Source organism: Pocillopora verrucosa, chromosome 8, assembly GCF_036669915.1.
Source record: "Pocillopora verrucosa isolate sample1 chromosome 8, ASM3666991v2, whole genome shotgun sequence".
Lineage (NCBI taxonomy): Eukaryota > Metazoa > Cnidaria > Anthozoa > Scleractinia > Pocilloporidae > Pocillopora > Pocillopora verrucosa.
The window spans coordinates 2,758,453-2,786,368 of NC_089319.1; the positions used below are offsets into that span (position 1 = coordinate 2,758,453).

At 38.7% G+C, this 27,916-nt stretch overlaps 1 protein-coding gene, 1 non-coding gene and 1 pseudogene across 3 annotated transcripts; 2 read left to right on the forward strand and 1 right to left on the reverse strand.

The window, feature by feature from the left end:
• Positions 1–3,383: 3,383 nt before the first annotated feature.
• On the forward strand, positions 3,384–5,189 carry LOC131800029 (uncharacterized). The gene is made up of 3 exons (XR_010718452.1): positions 3,384–3,627; positions 4,491–4,605; positions 4,920–5,189. It is a non-coding gene; the product is annotated as an uncharacterized protein (transcript).
• Positions 5,190–6,367: 1,178 nt separating this feature from the next.
• Positions 6,368–14,049, forward strand: LOC131800026 (NACHT, LRR and PYD domains-containing protein 12-like). Of its 2 annotated transcripts, XM_066170671.1 has the most exons (4): positions 6,368–6,511; positions 6,716–6,809; positions 8,541–9,316; positions 10,872–14,049. In XM_066170671.1, exons 3-4 carry the CDS (start codon positions 8,635–8,637, stop codon positions 13,490–13,492), a joined length of 3,303 nt encoding a protein of 1,100 aa, XP_066026768.1. In that variant the 5' UTR covers positions 6,368–6,511; positions 6,716–6,809; positions 8,541–8,634; the 3' UTR covers positions 13,493–14,049. The 2 variants fall into 2 exon arrangements, 1 of the variants encoding a protein (XP_066026768.1); XR_010718432.1 differs by lacking the exons at positions 8,541–9,316; positions 10,872–14,049 and adding an exon at positions 7,534–7,935.
• A 259-nt stretch (positions 14,050–14,308) lies between these two features.
• Positions 14,309–27,907, reverse strand: LOC131800028 (TATA-binding protein-associated factor 172-like; annotated as a pseudogene).
• Positions 27,908–27,916: the final 9 nt, after the last annotated feature.

Genomic DNA, 27,916 nt, shown 5'->3' on the forward strand with positions numbered 1-27,916 from the left:
AGTTCTAAGGATCCATGTGGAACCTTTGAACAGGAGTGATCAAGATGGACACAAATTGTCAAACAAGCAAAAAATTCCTCTTAATGAGAAGAAACTCAATCCACTTTGAGAACTGTGGTACTGGAATAAAAAGCCCAATTCAAGAAACCAGAAAAGCAATGCACAAACACAGGCTAAGCAGTACATGTACATTATCATTTCATAATTCTAAGATTACATGCAACAGAACTCTTCAAACTCAAACACATAGTAAGCTCTTCCAAGAGTGACTAAGAAAAATAAGCAAATAAATGTGGAGACTTAAGTGCAGCGATTATACTATTTGTAACCCAAAGTACCTTCTGCTGCTGAACAAGAGACAGAATTCCATTATACTGATCGCACTGTAAACTGTACCCTCATTCCATAGATGCATTTTTTCCTCCAAAAGAGACTGAGTTACAATTTGATTCTGACTGTCCTTCAGGGATTGGTGACAAAGGAGGTTCATCAGAAGCTACTGTTAAACTGATATTTACTGCTGGAGTGACTGAAGGATCACTGCAAGCAACACTGCACAGATTTTTAATGATCTTGGCATTTGGACATGGTTCTCTTGTTATACATAGTTCCAACAGTTTGGCTAATGCTTTTGCTGATCGAGTCTGCAATTGACAGAAAAATATAGGAAAATTAAGAAATTGATATTTCAGTAACTATAACTTAAAAATATTTTGCATGTTACTAAGATTGGTATATCTTGTGAGAAGGTCTCTGTTTCTTATCTGACAATCTGTTTGCAGTCTTGTGTTAAGCACAGCTATCTCATTATTCACAATTCATTCAGATAGAATATTGTTTAACTGTGCAGTATTTTCCTCAGGACAATTGCATCCCTGATAATGCAGAACCACAAATTATTGGAATGCAGAAAATAAGAAATAAATCACACACTTTGTACTACAAAGGTCATTTAGTATTGGATACTTGACATTTCTGTATGATTGCTTCCTTTCATAGCTTATTCAGAACACACACAATAATTCAGAGTCTACATGTATCTATTGATAGCTGAAGAAGGATTAAATTGAAAGCAAAATTTAATAGAGTCAACTGTTACAAGCCCAATCCCCCTTTTTGGCCAAGTTTTTCCATTAATGGTTATCCTCTAGTTGGTGTCCAAGGAACTTAATTTTAAATTCAGGATATGACAGAGGATGTTTATTTCAGGGAGACCCTTAATCAAGGTGGGCGAGGGAGAGAGGGGGAAATAACTGCAGTGTAAATTTGCAAGGTTATATAGATGAGAGTTATTTAAGTTCACCAACAATAATATATGCCCAATGATGTGACTCTGTACTTGTCCATGGATGAGGAAGGAGAGGTGGATTTTATTTGATTACGTTTGGAACCTTCGTTTCGTCAAAGAGAATACTTTGAGAATCACTCTTTCTTAACTAAACGGAATAAAGTGTCAGACTGAGATGTATCAACTTAATTTGTGTCACACTTAAAGAAATTCTACACAGCTATCCCAAAGTTCTTCTAGTTTTGGCACTCCTATGTCCATGCACACATGAGTTTGTAGTAATTTACCTTTCGGTTTACCTTAAAGAACGTAAATCTGAACCATATATGCAGATTGTAGGAGTAAAATGAGACGTTTAAGTTTCTTTTTAGTCATCTTGTCACTGTACGTTATATACATTCACCTCACGTCGTGTTCCATCATGCATAATTCGCGCAAGAAACTAGTGGCACGCAGGAGCATGTTATGAAGTAGACTTTTATTGCCATTAAGTTGATTTATACACCAACGTCAGATGAAATTAAGCTTTGCTACATCACACATTACAAAAGTGGAGCAGGTACATGAACGATTCCCTGGGAAACGAATAACGATCTCATGGCGACGACAACTAACATAAACGCTTCGTATGAAAATCAAAACAGCCAAATAGATAACTCTGGGTACGAAAGACTTATCTGGAGGTTTGTGCTGTTCCCAAACAGTCCTTAAATTTCTGTCCTGCGGGTCCTAGTCGGTGTGTAGCCCATCTAAGCTCGAGCGGTGTTTAGCGCTTGGTAACCACCCTATGTCTGAAATAGAGCTACGTGGGCTCAATATTTTTAACTGCTTCCGGGAACAGTGCGCTAAATCGGTCAACATGGACTCGATGGACTCGACAGTCATTGCCATGTTTCCATACCAAATAATGAGGGAGATGTCAGCGGCCAGTATTGCCCTGAGCACTAAAGCTAACCTGTACGTTAGGAGGGCATTGATGTCTGGGTTCATATTGAGTGATAAAATAAGTTAACTTGGAGTGTGAGGTGGGTTCTTCTTGTTATTATATTTTCAAAACTAGTGTCAACCGAAGGAATCAGTAATTTGTTAGAAGAACTGAATGAATACTGCTTGATCGGACTTGACCCGGTAGAATTTACGCACAGCCTCATACTACATCATGCATTCAGTTCTTGGATAGAGAAAACAATGGCAAAAACAGTACATTGCCTTTGGGAAACAGATTTGTATTTTATAGAGGGTCTTAATTTATGATAGAAGTCTGTTTAAAAAATGTCCGATTCAGCTTAAATTCATATCGCTTTTGGTTTGAGCATGTTTTGATGGAGTTAATTGTTGAAGTGCTACAAATACATTGTAGTGAATTACATGTTTTCATCCATTCAGTGAAGATCTGATTTTACAAACCCTTTCACTCCCAGATCAAATTATAATTCTCGTTATAATGTTAGTTCAGAGAATTTAGCATTGGATCAACTAATTATCCCCAAATTCATAATTTTCTTTATTCTTGTCACTTATCTGGTTGATAATTGTATTGATATTGTAAGGAGAAATTCCGTCTTGGTCACTCATGGGAGTTGAAGGGCTAATCCCTCAGTTTACTTGAGGATGAAGTGGCCTTTTCAAGAGAAAATGTAAAAAGTGAAAAAGAAGTTTTGGATATACACTGGTAATGAGGTAGAAGAAGTTGACATTGTCAGAGCTTGAAAGAGTTGAAGAATTTTGACCCATAACACTTCCTTTTTAAATTCATTGAATCTCTTCAAGTGAAACTATCTATGAATGAAGAGATTGAGGCAAACCATGTTCTAAACTTGCAACCAAGCCAAAGTTTAAAGTGCTCATCTAGCACTGTTTGCTGAGAAATCTTTGTTAGGAAATACATGGGAGTTAACAAAGAACAGTTACACCTGTAGTTGTCAATGCAAAAATGGGTTGTGTCCTCGTGTACCGGTACACAAAGGAACGAAACATTAACGAACTGCGTCAAGACTCCATGTATGGATGTGAAAACAATAGGAATTCCCCCGTGTACCAGTACACCAGGACAGCCCCCAAAAATGCAAGTCATGCTTATTATTTTGTGCTGATTTAACAAACTGGGAACAGTTTTTGCCTCCAAGCAGTCCATGTGATTGGATTTGTCACAATTATTTGTAAGAGAATCATGTCATACCTACAGCAGTTTTATAAAAATCATGGACAAACAAAGTGTGCAGGATTTTCACGCTTTAGGGAGATACTTAAACCAGTTCCCTCCTGGTGAATTCCTACCTACTATGTCTAATTTTCACCTCCTAGTTTTTCTGGCAACTTCTGACATGCTTCCTTTAGAGGTAATGTTCATGTGTTGACTTCGAGCCTGTGATGAGATCACAGCTGATAAATTGCAAAGCGACATTTTGCAACCAAAATCTGGTTTCGGCACCAAATTGATGAACAGCAAAGAAAGGCTTTTAATTGTCTTAAAAAAAAACCCAGGGCTGGGTTGTTAGTGTGAAATCAGAAATTGGATATCAGATCTGAAAGCTTTTAAAAAAAATTTGGTTGAATTTCTTTTTTTCTAGAATATTATTATTTGATGCTGTACAAAGAACACAGAAAATTATTCCAAAAGGCTTTTGAACTAAGGAATAAAGAAATCCAGATTGCAATTTAACCTAGGGTTAGTGCTAATTGGCCTTCGAACAACTGGGCTTAGAACCATAGCAACTGTAAAAGGCAAGTGGAACATACAGAGGCAACGTGATAAGCCAGTATGAACTGGCATGATGAACAAAGTGACAAGCTCTAAGCGCAAGGAGGATGTGGCTGTAAATTTGATCAGAGGATTTTGACCACTCACAGTGTAGCTGAACCCTTTACACCCTAAAATAAATATGCATATTCTCCATACTGTTCTGTACACATTTCCTAAGATGCCGACATGGAGAATTTGTCCAACAATCAGGAGCTTCTTAAGTCGGTGATCAGCTCCTTCATTCTCCTGACCTTAATGTTTGATTCAGGCATGATATGGTAAGGAGAAATTAGATGCCAGTCACTCTCAGGGGTTCAAGGGTAAAAGAGCCTGAATCAATCTGTAGCTTGTACAACAAAGGGAAAAATCGGCCAGTCTGGATTCTATTACTTCTTCTTGCACTTAATGCACGTTGAGGTTTTCATGTCTCACTTTTGTTGATTATTTGTGTTGTGGCAGGATCACTTAGGAGATCTGTGTATGGCGATCAGAAACAAAGATGCTGAATTGGCTTGGCGCTGGAGTAAAAGTGAACAGTGGTGCACTGTGATACAGCTTATGCAAGCTTGAAGGGGTAAAATGGTTCCCTCAATATCTTTTTTCTTTCCTGTTATTTTCTGTCCCTCTCTTTTTTTTTTTTCTTTTTTTTTTTTTTGTAGTAATGTTTTGTTTATTAAATTCACTTAACCTCTGGAGAGGATCCATAGGCTGGTGTTGATTGGTTAAGGATTTTTTTTTTACTAGTTTAACAACGCAGTACAGTCCTTTTTTTTTTTAAGGAAAAATAAAATTCCGTATCGATATTTTCTTTTCCTTTTACAAATTAAGATATCTTATCAGGAATCTATGCTTAGGATTAAAATATTCTCTACCCTGCCCTCTCACCAGAGCCACGAGGATCAGGGGACGGCTTTTTGAGAAGTTCCGCTAAGAACTTTTATATTTTATCACAAATTGCAAATGACGCCGTTGAAAATGCATCCCTACTTCTCTTCACCATATTTAAGTGAAAAGTAATTTCTGATACCAGGAGGCAAAACAGCACATGCTGAAACTGATGGAGATATTTCAGATGTTGATCTACTGGTGTGGTGCTTTCTACAGTGAATGATAAAGGGTGTGACTGAGATGTTTTGTGGATGCAAATAAAGCAGTCGTCGTTTCTGTGATTTGCTAATGTGTGTATTTATTGGATTATGCGCATGATCACAAGCTGTACTTACAATCTAGAACATAAAAAAAGCGACAAAACTTTTGAGTCTGTAAAACATGTTTCGACAGAAACTTCTGTCATCTTCAGTTAATTACTGTACAAAGCGTTGGAAGTTGAATGATGTAGTAAGTAGAACAAAGCTACTGAAGGTGACAAGTTTCTGTCGAAACATGTTTTACAGACTCAAAAGTTTTGTCGCTTTCTTTAAATTCTTGACTTTCCTGCTAATATCAAAATCTAGAACGTGTTTTACAATAGAGCATTTAAAGCCGGATTATCAAGTCCTTTGAACAATATAGATGAAGGTGTGGCCTTTCGTATTTTATCGTTTTTTGCTTCGTGAAAAAAACCCACGAAATCGAATTTCTTTAAATAGGAGGTAGTTCAGATCTCGGTTTCATAAATGTTAGCACACAAACGTTTTTTCGACTTGAGTAGAAAAATGAAATTGAGAACAGAATAGAATAACTATCACTGCACCAGACATGGATAAATTATGATTAAAACGAATTTTTTGGTGATACCAAATATTCATAACTAAAGTTATCCCACTCGCCCGTCTCCAATTAATTTTTTAAAGGGGTGTGCTCCGACGAAAGGAATATTGGAACATAATAAAGATAAAAAAAAAAGTAAAAAGCGTCTCACCTTAGCCGAGGCAAGCTGGAATAGGTCCGGTCTCGGGCTATCTTGGGTCTCGTTATTAGTGCCAATCCATAAAATTAATGGAGCATATCCTCCACCTCAAAGGTGTTCTAATCTGCTCTAGTTCCCCCTTCCACTGTGTTGCCCAGACAGGAAACCTGTGAAATTTGATTTGGAAACGAATTTTCTTTACGATATGGCAAAAAAAACAATGACCTGGTCTATCTTGGGAGTGACCACTGGCTTCAAAAGATTCAAGATTATGCGGTCTTACGCAAGGGGGAGGGAGCGAGGAAAGGAGTGGATTGTTTTTTCGAACTGCCTTTTTCGCGGCACTCTCGCTCCGCGCGTCCACCTCGCGCTTTCTTCCGCCTGTTCTGTAGTCCACGTCATCTTACGTCAAAAATATCCATGGTTACTGTAGTTTTAGTCTTGCCATGTCACGCTATCCGACAAATCACGCGACCAAAGCGTTTTGGAAAACCATCAGAAGCCAAATTTCACAAAAAACCGTGACAAGTAGAGCTAGCGCTCTGTGATTAATGTGTTCAGTAGAAATATAATCTCCATACAAGCGTTAAGTTGAGACAGAATTGAAACTATTGATAGCGCACAGCAAGAGGTTAGTGTTTCGAAACTGAAAGTGTGAGCTTATTGAATACCCCTCCTTGAAATTGTCTGCGTCATTTGGTGATGAAATCCGCTCAAATATGAGATTTCATTTTAGGCCACAAATGGACAAACCTTTATCTCAATTAATTTATTTCTATTATGATGATTTCTGATACATCACAGTCTGACTAAGCTAAATGAACGCATGTTGCAGGGAGCTGATAACCAAGTGAAAACGTTATGCTTCCATGACCGCACACCAATTGCAAGTGGACCTCCGAGCGAGAGCTTCAAGTCAACCTTTGGAGGTAAGAGGTTGTGGATATTATTCCATATTGAGTTGAGTTTCAGTTTGAGCACTTTCTTTCTGTTAATTACATCTTGCTTGAAACACATAAATATACGACCTCTAGTGAATTTACGCCACGCCATCTTGGGGTCGGCTGTACATGGGCTAAATTAGGCACGAAACTTCAAAAGTACGTTCCTAAAGGTGAAAAAAATCGCTCATAGTCGAACGATCGATTAAATTTTACCAAGTTTGTCGAAATCATTCGACTAAAATCGGGTCATGTGGTTGTACATCGATTAAAATCGAAGTCCTGATAAAGTCTTGATGCACGACAGATCACTTACAAGCACGACTCGATTAGAAACTAAAGAAAATAACATTAAGATTTGGATCACACAGGAGTGTTAACCAATTCAGTATTTAACGTCTGTGAAAAAATCGCTGTGGTAATTTTTAGTTTATGCCAAGTTAACGGTAGTCTCATCTTAGCTTCGTGTGTAGAATCTCCACAGCGCCTCGTGCTATTTTGTATTCCCCGTTCATGCTATTTTGTGCTTCCCTTGTTTATCTACTGCCACTTCGATATCGTGAGTCTCTACCCACATTATATATGACAATCGAATTGTGAAATAAGTTACATGTGAACAATTTATCTCCTGAATGTAAAAGGATAGTTGTCGTGAGGACATAAAACTTATCGGTGAAGAACATTAAACCAGTATGTTGTGTCTTTATTCTAGGGCCTCTTCTGTCAGATTATTTGATGATTTTAGTTGGTTACCTTTTTACGAGGAGGCTAAAATTTCCCAACGTCTAATTGCATTTAAGAGACTATGGGGAGAACCGCTTGCCTATATTACTCGCCTTTTAACACGTAAAAGTGATCTTCTCTCTCGTAACACTTGGTATGCAAACTATAACTTAGTATGCCGAAAGTTTAGATGGCGGTAAAACGTTCAATGTTACCACATGTCAACCATGGAACAGTTTCCTTATCACCTTACGACAAAAGACATCAGTACAAAGTTTTAAAAAGGCAATTTTTCTAGGAAACCAACCGAGTTTGAATCATTTTATAGTTTAACAGGTTCCTTTTTACAGTTTCCTGACTCTTTTATTTAATCCTTGAGATCTACTTTATTTTAGGTTTTAATTTTGCTACAGGTTAAACAACACTGAAGTGTAAAGGAGTATGATCATATAGATTGTTTTGGTGGGATTCTGAATCCAAAGAAATAATTTTTTTCCCGGATACGATCAACTTTTATCTTCTCCTTACATTATTTCAATATTCAAATACATTGTAAAACACGCTGGTGATTGGAGTTAGGAGGCCATCAGCCAAAAAGCCGGAATTCTGCCCTGAATTCTCTTAATTTACATGCATGGAAAGTGTCTGACCGACTAGAAGGGAGAAGTTTTTCCCGGATCTCTGTAAGAAAAGGCCAATTTGATTTTCACATTACGTGATTCATATCTTCACGATCACGGCCATATGTCATGCTTTTTTTAAGTCACGCAAACGCAGATTTGGAGAGCATTTGCATGCAATTTTAGTAAAGCAATCAGTTTTCCAGAGGTATTTAAAACTAGTTTAATGTAATACTTTTGCTGGCTTTGAGATGTAACGGACATTTTTGGAAGTGTGGATAAAAAGTTGATATATTAAAATCGAACATCAAACTTACTGAAAATTTTGTCTGGGTCAATTGATTTTTGCAATCGGATATATTATTCATTCTACCAGTGCTGAGCCAGGGAGTCTGACGAACAAGCAGCAACCAAATTCCTTGGTTAAAGAGTCATTGACCTTTGCTCAATTAACGATCCAGTATTTCTTCATGGCAGCACCTTCGTTTCATTCGACAAAAGAGACAACCAATTACGCCCGCTTATGCAGGCTTCTAGTGGGTGTCAGTGCACATATCTTGAGAGAGACATTTGACAAAAGGCGTCCAACAGGAGACCTGCACACAGTTTTGTCAGATCCTCCAGTTCATTCAGTCTTAAAATCACTTCGAAAGAAAAGAATAGTCAACCCTTCACAATGGGACAAAGTGTACCCCGCCATCAAGTCTTCAGTTTCATCAAAGAATTTCGATATCACGTTACTGATGGTCCTGCTGAGGAACATTTGTGGTCTTGTTCCTCCGGCTACCGGCTGGGATACACTTCCTCCTGCAGCAGACACAACCCTTGAGGCAGATATCATTCGTATCAAGTGCTACAGAAACACAGTTTATGGTCATGCCAGCGAGGCCTCAGTTGATGACGCAACATTCAATCAATACTGGCAGGACATCCAGGATGCATTGGTGAGACTAGGAGGAGCTGGTTACCAAAGTGCTATTGATGATCTGAAAAAGGAATGCATGGACCCTGATTTCGAAGAACACTATAAAGAGCTTCTTAAGCAGTGGGTAGTGGATGAAGTCAGCATCAAAGAAAGATTGGATGAAATGACAGAGCTATTAAAGGAAGCAATCACTAGTCCTACAAAAAAGTTTAAAGCAGGAGACAAAGGTATTGTGTATTAACGGTAAAATCTGTACACGGCCTTTCGATCTTTCTTGAGAAAAGAAGAAGATTGAAGGGCCTCTCATCAGAGGGTAATAAGCAATTTACCTTTGAAAATAGCTCAAACTCGGAAAAATATTTTCTACTGGAACTGACCCCTTCCTCTTGGACCCAAAATTGGAAAAAGACCAGGTGTTGTCTTTTCCATGCTTTTTTCGGGTGATGAGCAAGTAATTTCTTTATTTTTTTGTTCCTCATGTGGGAAGTTAAGAGAATTAATAGTTGAAACAGATTCACTACAAAGGTGATTTGCACCAAAAACTGCAGTTAAGTCTTAAAGTATTTACCTGGTGGGGCTCGTCGAAAGAAAGAGATGGAAAAAAACTAAAATTCTTATTGGACTGGAGATGAAAGGACGCTTTCTCTCCCCTAAGTGGACTTAGGCCATTCTTAATCTCCTGCCGTAAAAACAAAAACCATGTGTTTTCTGAGTCAAAGTTAGTTTCTCCCGTACCACAAATTCCTGGATCCGCTCCCGAAAAGGGTCGGTTAGTGTTGGTAATCACATGATTTCGAGTACAATTTACGATAAAACAGCACAAGTAAATATTTGAAATGCGAACAAATTGCACGAGCCTGTAGGGCGAGTACAATTTGTAGTTATTGAAAAATTAACAAATGCTGATTTATCCCGAATTGCACCAGAAAAATCATGCGATTACTTGTTAATAATGTACCACACCAAAATATGACTCTGTTTTCCTCTCTAGTTATTTTTTTTTCGTGTCATGGCTCACTGGTTCGGCCGCTTCCCCTTGCCTTGTGCTGGAGTAGTCGAGGTTTTCCCAAGAATTTGGTCCGAGCTTTTAAACTCACCGTCACGAACAATCGAGTTTTTGTACTCTTCGTCAATTAGGTATCGGTCGACAACAATAATCAGAACACGAAAGATATCACGCTCTTTATCTTCCCCGTCTTTCTTACGAACTGATGCGTAAAATTCCCCGAGAAGTTTGTTCAGCGTCCCCGATTCATAGTTTCCAACGCCCAAAACTTTCAGACTTTTGGCCAGTTGTTTGTGCTTTGTTTTGTATTTTTATTTTTGGCATTCTCCATAAAACTCTGAATTTAAAAGGTTGTTACCTTCTCCTAACCTCTCCGCCGTTTTGTTTTGTTGCACTTTCGTGACTCTCTTGGCAATCAAATTATTTTCATCTTTCTAGCTCAATTTCAACTTTTTGTCCTCAATCTCAACTTTGAGCACTCTTTGGGATTAATTAACGTGTTCTCAGCCAATAAGCGTTCTGAAATGTTTGCATACATCTTATTAAAAATGAAATAATTTAACCTTTACACCAACCTCTTGCTACGCTTTTCTAATTGCTCGGTCAGAATTTTATGTCAATTAATTGCGAACAGATTCAAGATTAACTTGCACCTTTTGGAAAGCCTAATTAAAGCAAAACTCAGCTAGCGTGATAACCGCTCTTCGTCGAGCATTGGAAAAGTAAATACATGAAGGGTTTATGAAAATAAATGCAGGTAACGGTTTTCTTTTCAGCTGTAGCGGAATACTCTGATGCATTGAAAGAATCAATAAGAAGGCAAACCGAGTACCTCGCTCAGGCCTCACCGACCATGTCCAATGTGAGAACAGATCACATATTCACCAACATTCTCATGCAACATGGAAGAAAGCCAGTCGAAGATCTTAATGTGAAACGAAAAGAACGCCTTCGCCAGTACGGTCAAATTAGAGGAAAGCAAATTAAAAGCTCTCAAGAAATATTCATCCCAATCGATGAGGAAGATCCAGAATCTGTTCTTGTCACTGGAAAGGCAGGCATCGGTAAAACTCTGTTTTGTCAAAAGCTGATCAGAGATTGGGCTGACAACAAATTGTTTCGATCCAGAGCAAATGCAGAAATACCTGATTTTAAGTTCGCATACTTGCTCACGTTCCGTCAGCTTAACCTACTTGGGGACGACCCTGTTACCTTGAAGGATATCTTAAACCGATCTTCAGTGCTCGATGACCACTCAAATATCGACGACTCTATACTTGAGCACATTCTTCATCATTCCGAAGAAGTTTTGATTATCATCGACGGGTATGACGAGTGTTCACAACGAGAGTATATCGCTAGTGATTCGGATGAAAAGTACCCAAATAACGCCAAAGAGAAAATGCCAGTAGCGGCACTGTGTGCTAAGCTTATCAAAGGAAAAATACTGAGAGGTTCGGTTGTCATGATCACTTCAAGACCCGACGAATCTGACGAAATGAAAGCCAAAGATATCTATTTTGACAGATACGTTGAAATTACAGGATTTTCCGAGCCACAGGTAAAAGAATACATTGGAAAGTATTTCAGAAACAACGACCGAATGAAAAACATTGTAATGGACCACATTACAAAGAATGTCAATCTTGTCAGCTTTGCCCACATTCCTGTACTTTGTTTTCTTATGTGCTCCTACTTTGAATATACTCTACAGCAACCAAAGAAGAATAATCCTCTCCCGGTGAAAACAAGTGACCTTTATGATGAAGTGGTCAACATGTTTGTGAAAAAGCACGATAGAAAGAAAAGCACCTCTGCCGAAGAGACTCTGGATGAATTATCAAAGCTGGCAGCTCAACTCCTTGAGGAGAGAAAGTTTCTTTTCCTTAAAGAGGATTTGAAAACTTTGAACTTACACGAGGTTGAAAGTCTGTGTGGAAGCGGTCTTCTTCATTGCGGTCCTCCTTTCAGAACATCTTTTTCTGCGACGACTAAACATTTTTGTTTTACGCATTTGACTCTCCAAGAGTACTTAGCGGCTCGTTGGTTCGTAAAGACAAGAAAAATCCCCCCCGGAGATGTGTCCACAGAAGTAGTTCTATTTATGTCCGGTATTTTGTCCAAGGAAAAAGACAACGAATTTGTGAAAAAGTTGATTATCAAAAAAATTCTCAGCGTCTCATTGTCAGATACAACTACAAAGAGGCTATTTATTTCCAAATGTCTCCTACAATACGAAGACATCGAGTTTGCCAAGGAAATAGTAAAGGAATTTCGCAACGTATTCTGCCCACGTGATGGATATTTTGATCTTTCTGGCTCCAGGAGGGCCGATGTGGACTGCATTACTGTGTCTTTCGCATTGATGGTTTTTGGCGAACTTAATGCAGAGGAAAAATCTGAATGGAGTAGAATCACCACACTTAACCTGAGTCTTCAGAATGTCACCAATTTTGCCAGTCTATGTCAAGCATTACAGACACCAACATGTAAAGTCACCAAACTTAATCTGGGTTTTACTCAAATCACCGATGCCGGTGTTGCCAGTCTATGTCAAGCATTACAGACACCAACATGTAAAGTCACCGAACTTCATCTGAATCTTATTCAGATCACCGATACCGGTGTTGCCAGTCTATGTCAAGCATTACAGACACCAACATGTAAACTCACCGAACTTAATCTGTGTGATAATAAGATCACCGATGTCGGTGCAGCCAGTCTATGTCAAGCATTACAGACACCAACATGTAAACTCACCGAACTTAATCTGGGTTTTACTCGGATCACCGATGCCGGTGTTGCCAGTCTATGTCAAGCATTACAGACACCAACATGTAAAGTCACCAAACTTCTTCTACCTGGTAATCAGATCACCGATGCCGGTGTTGCCAGTTCATGTCAAGCATTACAGACACCAACATGTAAACTCACCGAACTTAATATGGGTGGTAATCAGATTACCGATGCCGGTGTTGCCAGTCTATGTCAAGCATTACAGACACCAACATGTAAACTCACCGAACTTAATCTGGGTGCTAATCAGATCACCGATGCCGGTGTTGCCAGTCTATGTCAAGCATTACAGACACCAACATGTAAACTCACCGAACTTAATCTGCATGCTAATCAGATCACCGATGCCGGTGTTGCCAGTCTATGTCAAGCATTACAGACACCAACATGTAAACTCACCGAACTTAATCTGCATGCTAATCAGATCACCGATGCCGGTGTTGCCAGTCTATGTCAAGCATTACAGACACCAACATGTAAACTCACCGAACTTAATCTGGATGAAAATCACATCACCGATGCCGCTGAGAACCGTCTAGAGTATATTTTGGAAGAAAAGAGTCGTATCTACCTTTCTTATGATGAAGAAGACATTGACTAATAATTCTGTTTTTGGAAAAGGTATACGAAAGTTCAAAGACATAGGGTTGACTTGACAGTTTCAATAGTGAACGCTTCAACGCTGTAAACGCGTTATCCTTTTGTTGTCCTTAAAATGCATTTATTACTTAATATTTGAATAAATAAGAGATTTTCATTAAAAAAAATCACAAGATTCCGAGTACAATTTGGGATAAATTAGCATGAGTGAACTATTTAAAGGTCAACCAAATTGCATGCGCCCGTAAGGCGTGTGAAATTTTTAGTTCTTGAAAAATATACGAGTGCTTGTTTAACTAACGTAACCCTAACCCTAACCCTAAGCAAATTGTACGAGAAAAAACGTGATTATCTGTTAATAATGTACATGCAAAACTCTGTTTTCCTCTTAGTCGTGTTTATTTCGCGTCATGTCTTAGTGGCTTGGCCGCTTGCCTTTGTGCTGTTGCCGGAGTATTAAGGGTTTCACATCTCTCAGTCATAAGACAGCGCAAGTAAGCATTTTGTGCGATCGCGAATATTGCCTATCATAACCGGTTAAGGGTCAGACAAATGGGAGGGGGGGGGGGGAAGGGATGGAAGGGATGGAGTGAGGCAAATAACCTTGATGATATCCGTCTTTTTGTCTCCCCTTCGAAAATTATTTGATGTCGACAGTAATCTTCAGTACTTCGGGTACTTATCACAAAAAAGAAGTTCTTGATTTTGTTCACTGTTCAGGAGAACTGTGATGACCGGTCTATTGACAAAAACCATCAACAGTCCTCTCCCTCTCCTAGCTTTGACATAACGGAAAAAAGGAACAAAACAATCCAACTATAACAAAGTGAAAACCTTTATTCCACCACATGCCTAACTGACATCACCAAAAATGTTTCGTTTCGTAAGTGGGAATTTGATCTGAATCACAAACAAAGGAAAGTGTCTTTCCTGTGGCGCGACGTCCAATGCCCGAATATACGCTAGCTGCGTTCAAATTACTCTGAATGTGTTCTTGTTATTTTAATAATATGCAAACGCGAGCTAACTTTATGAAATCCAGCCTATTACTTACAAAATGTTTACATCATCGTCAATTTTCTGAGGCATTTTTAATTTGAGAATGTCAAATCAAAATTTGTTTTGGTTGTCTGTTTCCTTACTTGTTTTCTTTGTCACTTCATAAACTGTTGAAGAAACTTCCTGAGCAATGTTTGAATTTCCAACTTCCTTTCACAAAATGTGGGGCAATGACCCAAGAAGGTGTTTAACCTTACGATTAACCTCGGTTCTCCTTTTTGAATCTTTATGGCTGCTCCAAGGTAAACTTCCATGACCAGAACAACTTCGTCTCTACCAACACAGACATAAGGCCAGGTTGTTAAACTGACAATCATGTATCCCAAAATGACGCATACTATTTTTTACTTCAGCGAACCAATGAAGTTGTCTAAATTGTATTCTGTTTCATACTGTTCCTCGTCCCATAGTTCTCCCAAATTTTCAATCATAGTTTTGAGCGAAGTCTTCCCAGTCGCATTCGACTGTTGTGCGCTTGGTTTTTCTCTCTTCTTTTCTTGGTCGACTGAAAAGAGATCCAGGAGTTGTCCAGTATCCATGGTCAAAAGGCTTGAGTTATCTTGCGAGATCACTGTGTTGGCGATGTTCAGTTTAAACTTCTGGAGTCTAACAGAAAAAAAATGTCCGACTTGAAGACTCAATTTATAAAATATCTAAGTGTATAGTATGTTATCACTTGACAATTAGGTTTAGAAACGAGCGGACAATGAGAATGTCTTTCATAAGTTTGAGAACAAAGGAAGACGCCAAAGAGGTGTTGACTGTTCTATCCACCTTGGGGAAATTGGAAAGCTGACTGCAAGTTGTTATCAAAAACTGGATCGCTGGATAATGCAATTTAAGAGTTTCCATTGGCTTAGCCATCATGAGTTATGAGTCATCACGCGCGCGCATGAAGACGAGTTAAATCGGAAGTGTTTTTATACATTGTAACATTCCGTTTTTCTTACAAAATGAAGTTTGGAATATTTATCTATAGTTTAAGCCATTTTTGATAAAACGGTCAATCTACTCGCCCTTGTGAGATATGAGATGATTATCGCCGACGAGGCCCGTCATCTCATATCCAACGGGCGCTCGTGGAATAATTGTGTATTAAGCGTTATTCCTTCATAAATAAACTTTTACCGCTGCGTCAATGGGCAAGTGAGACATTTACATTAAAAAAAAAGTGGAAAAACGTTTGAGAAGCTGACTTTTCAAGCGTCACCCGCTTTCGGAAAAAACTTAACGAGCGTTAATGTTAGTCCTATCTCAGGATATCTTAATGGCTTAAAGAAGGAGGCTTCTCGTCGAGAGTGTAACGTAAAAAAAAGCTATTTGCACGGTGCTGTATGATTCAAATAGGGCTGCTTTAAAACCTACCCCATAATCTTTTCCTCGAGTGTTCCCCGTGTAATCAATCTGTACACGTTTACAACCTTCTTCTGTCCAATACGATGAGCTCGGTCCATGGCCTAGAAAGATGATCGAAGCAATCAAGAAAAGGCAACTGATCGCATCTACCAAAAACAAAACTTGAGCAAAGTTGGTGAAAATCGGAATATACAGGGGGGAGGGGACAGGTTCAAAAGGTTGGTGGTTACGTACTTGTAGGTCCTTCATTGGGTTCCAGTCGTGCTCCACAAAGATGACCGTATCGGCACCAGTCAAATTCAATCCCTGTCCTCCAACATGTGTCGTCAACAATAGAATGTCGATTGAAGGATCGTTGTTAAATCTTAGGATAAAATAAGTCTCTAAGTAACAGAAAATCTGTTAAACGTCGCGTTTATTATCCCAAAAATGCGCTGAAAGCAGAAAATCGTTACCAGTCGGCCCATTCAGGGTGCATCACAGAAACCTGGCAATGATTTGTTCGTGGAGAAGCCATCTGTAGCATAGCAGTCTAGGTATGGCATACTTGTGAAAATGTCATGTACTTGTCATATAGTTGTGACGATTAATTACGTATGCTAATGTCGAGACGATATCTAGGGGAAGGCGTGCACCGAATACGGGAATTGTGTGTATAGGTTATATGTCGTAGGTTGTCTTGTAATATTGTTTGGATACCAGACCATCGTTTCCTCCCTTTGTTCCGCGAGATATTGGACCATGGCCAATAACCGGAACCGAAAAATCTCAAATGAAAGAATTCTCACCTTTGTACGAGCGAGTGACGCGAGCCCGCAGGCGTACTTCCATCTAGTCTGAGGTATGTTACTGTAGGCATATGTTTTCTGCGTGAATAAAGCAAACTGAATATAAGGAGCAGGCTAAGTTTCAAACCTTTACATCTTTCCACCCCCAAAGGCTGAATATTAATGAGAAGGTTTATCAGCCACTCCGACAATTCACTTCGTATTAAATGAAGAAGGTTTGATAAAATGATACTTTGTCCTTGCAACACGTCGTACAAATATAAACTGTTTTAAACGTGTTCGATCACCACAGCGACAACATGAGACGTAGCGGCGAGGTACTACCCACGAACAAGTACACATAGAGTCTTGTTCTGGTTAATTGTCAAATGGACAAACCAAAGACGAATGCAGCAATATCAATCAGCATGGCGAAAAAAACAATTTAAACAAAAAACAAAAAGATTGCTCTTACTTAAGAAGATCATTTTCAACGATGTCTAACATGCTCTTTAACTGACAGAACAACAGCACCCGGTGTTGGGACACTAAAGGGTCTGAAGACAGATCACTGGAGCCTGAGGATGAGGAGCTAACTCCTATCCCACAATCCATCAGTAGCTGCCTGTTGATCAATTTGACAGAAAGAGAGAATTAGTTCAACTATAGTAACCTGAGGCGAACATCAAACGCCTAAACGCCAACATATGTTATGACGAGGGAATATTCTTGATAGGAAAAAAGGGCTTCATTTTTCACCTCTAAGCAAAGTATGCTGCTATCAGGGTGACAGAATGCGCAGTAGTTTTTATGAACTGGTTACAAGGAAAGGATGAAAACAGAGAAGACCTTACATTAGGTGAGGGATTTTATGAATTTCATTCAAGTAAGAAACCGTCACTTTTAAGAAACTCAGAAATCAATGGTACTCTAGGCGTGCCAGTCTAAAAAGAGTGCTTGCAAAAGTTCAAAGTCTATCCGTAAGCAATCCGTTAAAATATAATTGTTATGGTAACCGCACAATGCCTTGAAGTTACACTAACAAATAACCTGACTTACTTGAGAGCAACAAGTTTGGCGGCATGCTGAATATCCCGGATGGAGACATGTTGTTGATGTAATTGGTCCATAACTTTGGTGTATTCTGGATGATTGGCAGTGAGCACCAAAAACGGGTGGTTGCATAGCTTGCGCAGGTACTGAAGAGCCTGGGAATTATTTACATGTCAGATTGAATGAATATTCATACTGCATAAGGTTATTTGTGGTAAGCACTGAGGACAGACTAGTGTCCATGATCAAATTCTCAATTAAACGAGTAAAATAAACGTTGTATGGCAGTAAGAATGAAATCAATACTAACCTGGAAAACGTGAGGATTATCTTTGCTTGCTTTCTCGTTTTTGTTTTCTTCATCGATGTGAGAAACTGTTTCCTCCAAACCTTTCTTGACCTGAGACTTGGCGAAGTCTTCATATAACTGAACCTGTAAAACGAAAAAAATTTTTTCTTGAGTGAGAGGAACGATCTGGAGGGCAATTTTCGGAAATTCTCCAAAAAAAAAATACCACTAAATACAAGGTGGAGATCCTTGAAACTTTCACACAGCTGCTGGAATATTCATATCCTGTCGACAACTATCAAGTATTGTCGAAAACTATTATACAACGCCCCAGTGCGCACTTTGATTGTTGGCCATAGTAACTGACTGACCTGTAGCGGACTCAGTTCACAGTAGTAATCTTGAATGATCTTAGGTGGAAGATCTTGCAGTACATCTTCTTTCAGGCGCCTCAATAGGAATGGTAAAACCTGACGATGAAGGGCCTCCATAGCCAAGGCCCCTAAGAATGGGACACATGTGTCAATACAGACCACGGTATCACCTCATTTATGATCCACAACGCCATGAAATCTTACTGAAAGGCGAACAGTCTACTCCTAGAGGACCTTCCATTTTCTACTTATTTACCAAATCGTTACCGAGGAGGGACAACTCGCTTTCTTTAGGGCGTGGTCTTTGGAATAAAAAGGGTGAAGCTGGCGGAAAATCAAGGGTAAAACCATCCAACATTTTCTATGATAGCTGAAAAGCGAGAGCGTCTTGCAGGGGCCGGTTTCACTTTTTTTCTGGTGGGGTTCAACATCTATTGTCCTTTTTGTTCAACAAACGTTAAGCCGAATTTTAGGCTGCTGAAGTGGCTAACACATGTAACTAGCGGCTTCGTGGAACTCTTGAGTGGCGGAAAGAGGATTGGAGCTCTGACGTTCATTTAAATGTTTCTACTGCCTTATTTTTCATCACGGACCAAAAACCACGCAGGCTTTGTGTTAGCTACTTAGTACTCAATTCACGGACACTCACCAGCTTCTTGTTCCTTAGAGGACGATTTTGCGTCTCTACTCTGTAGAATTGGTTTACCAAACCGAGACTGAAACTGCTTTTAACTTCCGAGAAAACCAGGCATTAAGAAATCAAACAATGACCACAGCTCCAGGACATTATTCTGAAAATAAAACATAAGCATGTCAACGTAAAGCACCGTATCAAATCTTTACAAGATTGAACTAAGTAAAGCAATACAAAAATCTACAAAATTACGCTACTATACGGAAAGATAACTCATAACAAAGGAGTATGGTGAGAATGAAACAAAAATGAACGACACATTAGAACGAGCAATGTCTCAATTGTCTCAATTTTTAATGTTGTGACGTAGAATATTTCAGAAACATGAATAATGTTTTGCTGTTCGACAGAAGCTGCTGACATTTCCTAACAGTATACGAGGCAGAGGAAAATATTTATCCTCTTCTTTGTTTGTAAACGAAGAGAACTTTAGGATCTACATGTGGAACAACTGTTGGAGCATTGACTAGTCATCTCCCATATTTAAATCGCATAGCTTCATTTGCTTAATAAAAGCCATTCAATTCGTACTTGGATTGGTGTTCCCGAGAGTATAAGTCGATGACTGGCTCGTAGCTGCTTAATGACTTTAGCAAGCTAGAAGGAAAAACAAAAAAAATCAAATTGAAAAACTAGAACTTAAGCCGCCCACCACGACCAATGTCGACATCAATGACGATGCATTACAAAGAGCTTGTTTACGATTCCGTCCTAACTGCTCAAAGGGGCTGATACTTGTAGGAACTTCTTACCATCCGCCTTTAATTTTAATACTGGACTACATCGCTACCGTTCCATTTCAGACGATTCCAAATCATTCTCAAGCAACAACCATCAATGAAACTTCAATGATAAAAAAGAAAACCTGTTTAAATTCTGTCAGAGAGATAACATATAGAGAATGCCAAATAAACGATATCTTCGTCTCGACCAGTTTTTTTTTTCCTGTCAGGTCTCCTCAACGTTTGCTCTCTAGAGGAAACACCAAGACGTAACCTACCTTTGTTTTTCCATTCTTTATAATGTGGCCCTCGTCAAGGACACAGTAGTTCCAGTGCACTGATCTGTTAGGACGAAACAAACGAGACATTCCGTTGAAATAACTGCTGTGTCTTAACAATGTGTATTTTCATTTACCCTTCGGTAACTCTCCTTACCTGAAGAATTCACCATCGTTTCTTACAATATCGTACGATGCCACGACTAAACTGTGATTTTTGACCTTGTTACGAAGTCTAAGAAGAGAAAAGAAGAAAAATTATTTTCAGTGGTCGAATGTTGAGGTTCTATGGGTGTAGTTTGATCGGTAAGTTCCTGTTGAACCTGTCTCTCGCTTTCAGTGGCCGAGTAAAGGGGAACAAATTCTAATAGACTTTAAATAAGAATTGGACAATAATCATAGCCGCGGGTTGCTACAGGCATCACTTTTCCTAACAGTTCAAGAACTGGTCTAGTTATTCCTCTACGTAAAGAGTAACGAATATAACTATTCAATTTCCCCTCAAACTGCTCGCTCAGAATTTTCAACTACACTTGTAATTGTGCACACACCAAACAACTTCCTGTACTTCTTAGAAAGCAATGCACACCGTCAGCGAAAAACCAAACAGAGTCCCAGGACTAACCTCTGTCTCTCAGACGGCGGGCCTGTATAGTGCAATGGTTTAAGGAAATCTTTGTTAACAAACTTCTCCACCTCGTACACCCAATGTCCTGTTAGTGTTGGTGGGCAAATCATCAGAGAAGGCAAAGGTTTGCAATCACTATTACCCGTCTCCTATTCGGTGCAGAAAAAAGAGAGAAATGTCGAAACTGTGATTCACACGATTGAGAGTTCACTCGTTTGTCCCGCGATGTAGTTACTGATTTGAATTCGATCTAACACTGGACCCATTCCTATGTGCGAATAGTTTAAATTACTACGTGCGCCTAATGGGACTCATCACCTTAAAACGAAAAAAAGACCAGAAGTTTGGCAGCAGAAAGTGGCCATCATATGGTAACGTTAAACCGTAAGAGAACGTAGAGGACTTTATCTGAATAATTACGGCAAACATGGAACGAACATTTTAGTACAGTACTCTTTCCTCTGTTTTGTTTTGTTTCTCTTTTTTTTTTTTAATTCTTGATCATTTGCAAATCAACCTAGAGCAGAACTTTTTGACTTGGTTATTGCTACATTTTGCCAGAATAAAGATAATCTCTTGTCACTCCCCAATAAGGAAACCAGAAGGAAAAGACAACTTCAATCTTTATCCAGACTGGATCCGTTGCCTGGGAGTCGAATACTGTACCTTGTATACTGTAGCTTTTTCATGGTGATCATCTGCTATGATACAAATAGACTGAAGAGTTTTACCAAGTCCCATGTCTGATCTCACTGTTAAGATACAAATCGAATCCAAAAAACAGACGGAGCTATTCCGATTTATCGAATTTAACTGAATTCAACTGTGCTGTTCTTTACTCAACTCCTTCAGCACCCTGCAATCATTGAGAGGTCTTGGGACGCAATTTATAGTGACATAAAAATGAGTCAATTATGTACGCGAATAATTTGGGCCGAAGTTTTAAAAGGAAAAGTAACGAAGGATACCATCGCATAGAATACCATGCAGCTTGTAACGGTTGAGAAAGGCCAGCCAGTTGACACCATCCTAAATATGAACAAAGTAGAAGAAACTCAAACAGATGACACTAGCAATGCCCATTATTCTTCACACTGAAAAAACATATGAGCATTCCCAACAAGATACCCGACAACACTGAGTTTTGGTAGACTTTCTCGGCTTTAATGAAATCAAATACTTACGTTTTCTAAATGCTGCAGTTTAAATTGCACTTTATGCCAACTGTTCCCTCACCCTGTGTGCACTGCACTGTGTGCTACCTTCGATGGGAGAGCTACCCTCGTCGCACACCGTTCAATACATCATTTCAAATACAGATCACTAGTTTATAATTCCAGCATGAATAAAGGCTTTCTTTCCGCTGTTTTCCTGTAGCACCCTACCTGTTGATATTTTCTCAGCTCAGCTTTGATAGGAACAGGAATAGTGTAATTCTCCACCTTTCTACCGTCCAAAAGTTGCTCCAGAAATTTTCGTTCCTTCTGTTTTTGCTCCACCATAGCTTTGGACATGCGGGGCGGGTCAGGAATACCAGACTACAGAAAACAACAGTTGAAAATTAGGAAAAATGAATATAGACTCAAGGAACTTATAAAATAGGCAAAGGGTTCCAGTTTAGGACTGCATGTCTTTCTATCCTAGCTCCGTCGAAATAAAATTACGAACACTTCAGTATGAATCACATACAAATATCAAGCTGTGAGATATATGTCCTCTTTGTTCTTTTACCTCCGTTCCCATTAGAGGTGTCATCCAACCAAGAATATTTCAACAAAGATGATGTACACGGACCATCAAACCATGGCATTAAACAATGACATTTCTGTCAAACCTCTCGCTTAGATGGACAGGGTATATTCCGACAAAATAAAAGACAAGGCAGACAATAGCAAGCTGCGTAAAATGTAGTATGGTAATGCGCTCAGTCATTGTCAAAGTGAAAGACTTAAAACTACAAGTTAACCTAAATACCTCAAGAGGCATAAGCCTAATAAGTGTGGCAAAACAGTATGTGGCCATAAGTCGAACATCTTCGCACTGGTCACTCATCCGTCCGAGCACAGGCACAACCAGGAGAACAACGTAAGGCACCGCACCCATTCTGAGCCGATCAATTACACCTGATGTAAAGCAACCAGTTAAGGATACCAACATATGTGTGTATAGTGAAAACACAGCGAAAATAAGCTTCACTCTAAAATGGCGAGCAGAAATGGACCAGTCACCATTTATCGTCGGGGGCGTGGGTAAGGGGGAGGATTTTAGGAGGGATCACTCGGTTTTCTGGGGGAATCGAGGGAGGATCAGTCTATAGGAGATTATGGAAAATTAACTGCCAATGAAGGGGGGGGGGAGTAATAATAATACTACAAAGCTAAGGGGGTGGGGGGGAGGGAAACAGGTAAATCTTATTGTGATACGACCAAAAGTCCTCCGACCTGAAATTTTTCTTTAATTGAATCATTCATACCACATCTGTACACAGCCAATATACGCTAAATTTAGACTGAAACGTCATTTCTGCATTAGTTTTGGTGCACTACGATAACTTTCTCGAGCATAGCAATTGTAATCAGCTTTTTAAGGATACAGGATATAGCTTCTATAGCTCCTTGATGGTTCCTGATAACATCAGCAGTGCCCATCAAAGGTAAGATATCCTTTACCACTGTCTTCATGGTATCTTCAGTGGACATAGTGCACAGCACACCCAGGCACCTGGCTGCCGAGTGTCGCACTGCACTGTAAGGATGCTGAAGGCAAAGTACTATATTAGGGAGCAAATCTAAAATCTAAAAGGCAAAAATAAAGGCTACGACTAAATATCCAAATCGGTCTGGCAACCTTTGAAAACTGGCATGTCTACATATCTATTGATAGCTTCTGTTGAACAAATTAAGACTTTCTACCAAGCAAAGTTTCTTACTGGCAAAAAAGGGGAAAAAACTTAAACCAGCTGTCATACATACATGTACCCTGAACCTTTTAAATGTAATTCTAAGTTGGATTCAAAGATTTCTATCACTATCCTGCGGTGATACGTGGTTTAAACACGTATTTCATTTCATGTAGTTCATGTAGATAAGAATACAGGAAAAAAAGGAAAGAGCACAAAATCTTGTGAGTAAGACCTCCTTTCCAAATGGCACTATATGCAAGCTCACTGAGAAAACCCAAAATGAGGAAAGTTGCTGGTAGTGTTCAATGTTACCTTAAATGAGAGTTACACATGCATCGCAGGTGTCAATACTTCAAGAACTTGTAAACAGTTTATCAGATTTTGGGCTTCATTGTCCAGACCAATAAGTTTGTCAGGATCTAGGACAAAAAGGAAATAAGAACATGGAAAGAGATATTTAAGAATTGAGGTAAATATGTCCCAATCTTTAATCTTTTGGAATTCTACATTGTACAATTCCGTCTCTCTCGTGGCACATTAGTTGTATCGTTTCAAAAGTCAAACATGTAAGCTGGATTTCCAAGAGTAGCTCCAGGAATTTCCTCCGTACTATTGCTTATCACAGTTGCTCGCCTCCAATCTTCGATGGTCGGTGAGAAAAATATCTCAGTAAGTATGAAATTGATGCATCACAACCTGTGAATAAAAGTGTTTGTGCACACTTTCCATGGAATAATCTCTACAAGATACACCACTACTCCAAACTACAGTAACACTTTTAACAAATTTCAAAAGTATTCTGTTAACACTCAAATCAAGCAAAGTCATTTAATTGCTTTTAAATATCCTTAAGTATGAAATGCCCTGACTCAAGTTCAGTGAGTCCATGTGCAGAACTCACCAAATGAATTTCCATTTGTTATCTGCTGTAAAGGCCCCACAACTGCCTCCCACAGTTTGGGTAACTTTGAGGGTAGTAAGCTTCGAAAATGATGTTCCAGAGAAAATTCTGCACCTCTTCTTTGAATACTTAAAACTTTAGCCATCTATACAAAAAAAGATGGAGATTTTCAGAATTAGCTTTATTTAAATGGTAATTTCACACAAGTGGCTGTGAACACAGGACATCTCATAACACATATCCTGATTTCACAAGCTGCAATCTGTTTTAATTTTCTCAGATATTGACTCTATTTAAGGAAGGCCTCACCTCAGAATCATCCACGCTGTTATCATCAAGAGAGGCCACAGACACCCCATCCACAGCAGGTGGTTGAAGCTTGCTACAACCTGCATTGCTACTTGCTTTTTTAGAAGCTGAAGCATTTGCATTCTGTTCAAAATTGCAAAAAAAAAAAAGCAGTTCAAAAACGCCAGTCAGTTCTAAGGATCCATGTGGAACCTTTGAACAGGAGTGATCAAGATGGACACAAATTGTCAAACAAGCAAAAAATTCCTCTTGATGACAAGAAACTCAATCCACTCTAAGAACTGTGGTACTGGAATAAAAAGCCCAATTCAAGAAACCAGGAAAGCAATGCACAAACACAGGCTAAGCAGTACATGTACATTATTATTTCATAATTCTAAGACTTCATACAACACTGCTCTTCAAACTCAAACACATAGTAAGCTTTTCCAAGAGTGACTAACAAAAATAACCAAATAAATGTGGAGACTTAAGTGCAGCAATTATACAGTAAGATTATACTGTACTATTTGTAACCCAAAGTACCTTCTGCTGCTGAACAAGAGACAGAATCCCATTGTCCTAATGGCATTGTAAACTGTACCCTCATTCCATAGATGCATTTGTCCCTCCAGAAGAGACTAAGTTACAATTTGATTCTGACTGTCCTTCAGGGATTGGCGACAAAGGAGGTTCATCAGAAGTTACTGTTAAACTGATATTTACTGCTGGAGTGACTGAAGGATCACTGAAAGCAAAACTGCACAGATTTTTAATGATCTTGGCATTTGGACATGGTTCTCTTGTCATACATAGTTCCAACAGTTTGGCTAATGCTTTTGCTAATCGAGTCTGCAATTGACAGAAAAATATAGAGAAATTAAGAAATTGATATTTCAGTGACTGTAACTGATAAATATTTTGCATGTTACTAAGATTATATTCATTTGGTATTTCAAATTTTTTAAAATAGATTTATACAATATTTCATAAAAAAAAATGGCCTCCACTGATTTTCCACTGATCACAAATAGAGTTAGTGCTTGTTTTTTATCACTGTTTCATTAAATCAAGATGGGCAAGAGAAAGGCAAAAAAAGAAAAGAGTACAACTACAAGTGAAAACAACTTCTATCCATGGTGGTTTGAGTGATTACATTGAATATCTTATTGCACAATGCACTGAGTTTGCCATATCATGTACATCTTTAAGTTTCAGCATGTACAATTGTCAGAGGGATCCATGACTTATAACACTAACTTTTATTCATAAATAAGTAAACATATTGTTAAGAAAGTACACACAAACCTGCATGATGATTTGATCTTCTTTCTTGATTGAGTCCATGATGGGCCTTATTATAGGGTTCAGTTTAATGGGGAGTTTATTCAAGAAGATCAGTGTGCTCGCAACACTTGCCTAAGGAACCACAGAGAGAAGCAGAATTCAACACAATTAAACCTACAGTGTGTAGATCATCCTACCATTATCCTCATATCGAAACTGAAGCTAAACAAACCAGCTAACTGTCATAGCAGTTGCAAACAAGACGTACCTAATATGTATATAGCTTTTGATATTCTGATTGTAATTGTCCTATGGTTGCCATTAAATGCCTTCTCTTTATCTCTGCATCCTAAATATAAATTGTTTAATATGCTATGTGAAAAGAAAAGCATTGCCTTAAAAAAACAAGGCAAGGAAAACTCTGAAACCTGGCTAATCCTTGAGAACAGGATTAAACTGTCAGTAGCTTCTGAGCATTGAAAAATGTGTGGACATAAATTGCCAAGTCCATGGAGAAATCATTCTACCCCAACAACCCCAACAACCACAACAGGTCTCCCTCAAGTCCCATAAAATTGTATAATGTAACTTTGTGTAAAATGCACTTTGGAAGCATGAGTAAAAAAGTAAAAATAGTTTCAAATGGTACAAACCTTAAGAGCCTGTGATAAAATTTTTTTAAAAACTTCCATGAAGATATCTGAGGCTAGCTTAACAGCATTGTCAACAGTATAGAAGCTTAAGATTGAAACAAGAGTGATTCATTATTGATCTCACCTTAAATGAACATTTAAAAGGCAAGCAGTAAAAAGTATATAAACAATTCCTAAATGAATATACCTTTACCTTTCACAACCTAGGCATTGTCATTAAGGTGAAAACTTCTAGATACCTTTCAACAGCTGCTGACAAATAATTATATGTAGTACTTTACCATGGGCAAATTGTACCATGATAGTTCAATGTACATTGTCTCAGTCAAGAGCACTGTGTCTATGTTCATAAGATGTATAAATCTAAGTCAGCTATTCCTTACCCTGGCTGGATACCAACTGAGGCATTAATTCCTGTCTCTCACAATGCATTCAACAAGCCCTGAGAAAAGTAACACTAAATAAGCACATACATAATATTATACAAGTTTCTGATCATGTTCCCCTCCAAACAAGTCAGCTGTGATCCACACTCAAATTACACTCTGAAATTCCTGCATTTTGTACAAAACTATTTACCCTCTCTAGAATAATTATGTCCTACTTAAAATTGCTTTGAAAAGAATAACACCAGTCCCTTAACTTCTTTTGTTGGTGTACAGTAAATCTTGCAAGAAGGTTTTTGCTTCTCATCTGACAATCTGTTCACAGTCTTGTGTTGAGCATAGCTATTGCATCATACACAATTTGTTCAGATAGAATATTGTTTAACTGTGCAGTATTTTCCTCAGGACAACTGCATTCCCACTAGTCAGAACCACAAATTAATCAAGGTGGGCGAGGGAGGGGGGAAATAACTTACTGCAGGGTAAATTTGCAAGGTTAGATGAGAGTAATTTAAGTTCACCAAAGGTAATATAAGCCCATTGTTGTGACTCTGTACTTGTCAATGGATGAGGGAGTGGTGATTTGATTTTACATTTGAAACCTTCGTTTCGTCAAAAAAATACTTTAAGAATCACTTTTTCCCAACTTAACGGAATAACGTGTCAGACCGAGATGTAACAACTTAACTTGTGTCACACTTACAGAAATTCTACACAGCTATCCCAAACTTGTTCTTTTAATTTTCGCTCTCTTATGCCTATACACACGACTTTGTAGTAACTTGCAG

What these genes read in the sequence shown, in the direction of transcription:
- LOC131800026 (XM_066170671.1), top strand. Translation starts at nt 8,635, where the DNA reads ATGGCAGCACCTTCGTTTCATTCGACAAAAGAGACAACCAATTACGCC. An exon ending in GTTTAAAGCAGGAGACAAAG is followed by an intron (nt 9,317 to 10,871) that starts GTATTGTGTATT and finishes TTTTCTTTTCAG; the next exon opens with CTGTAGCGGAATACTCTGAT.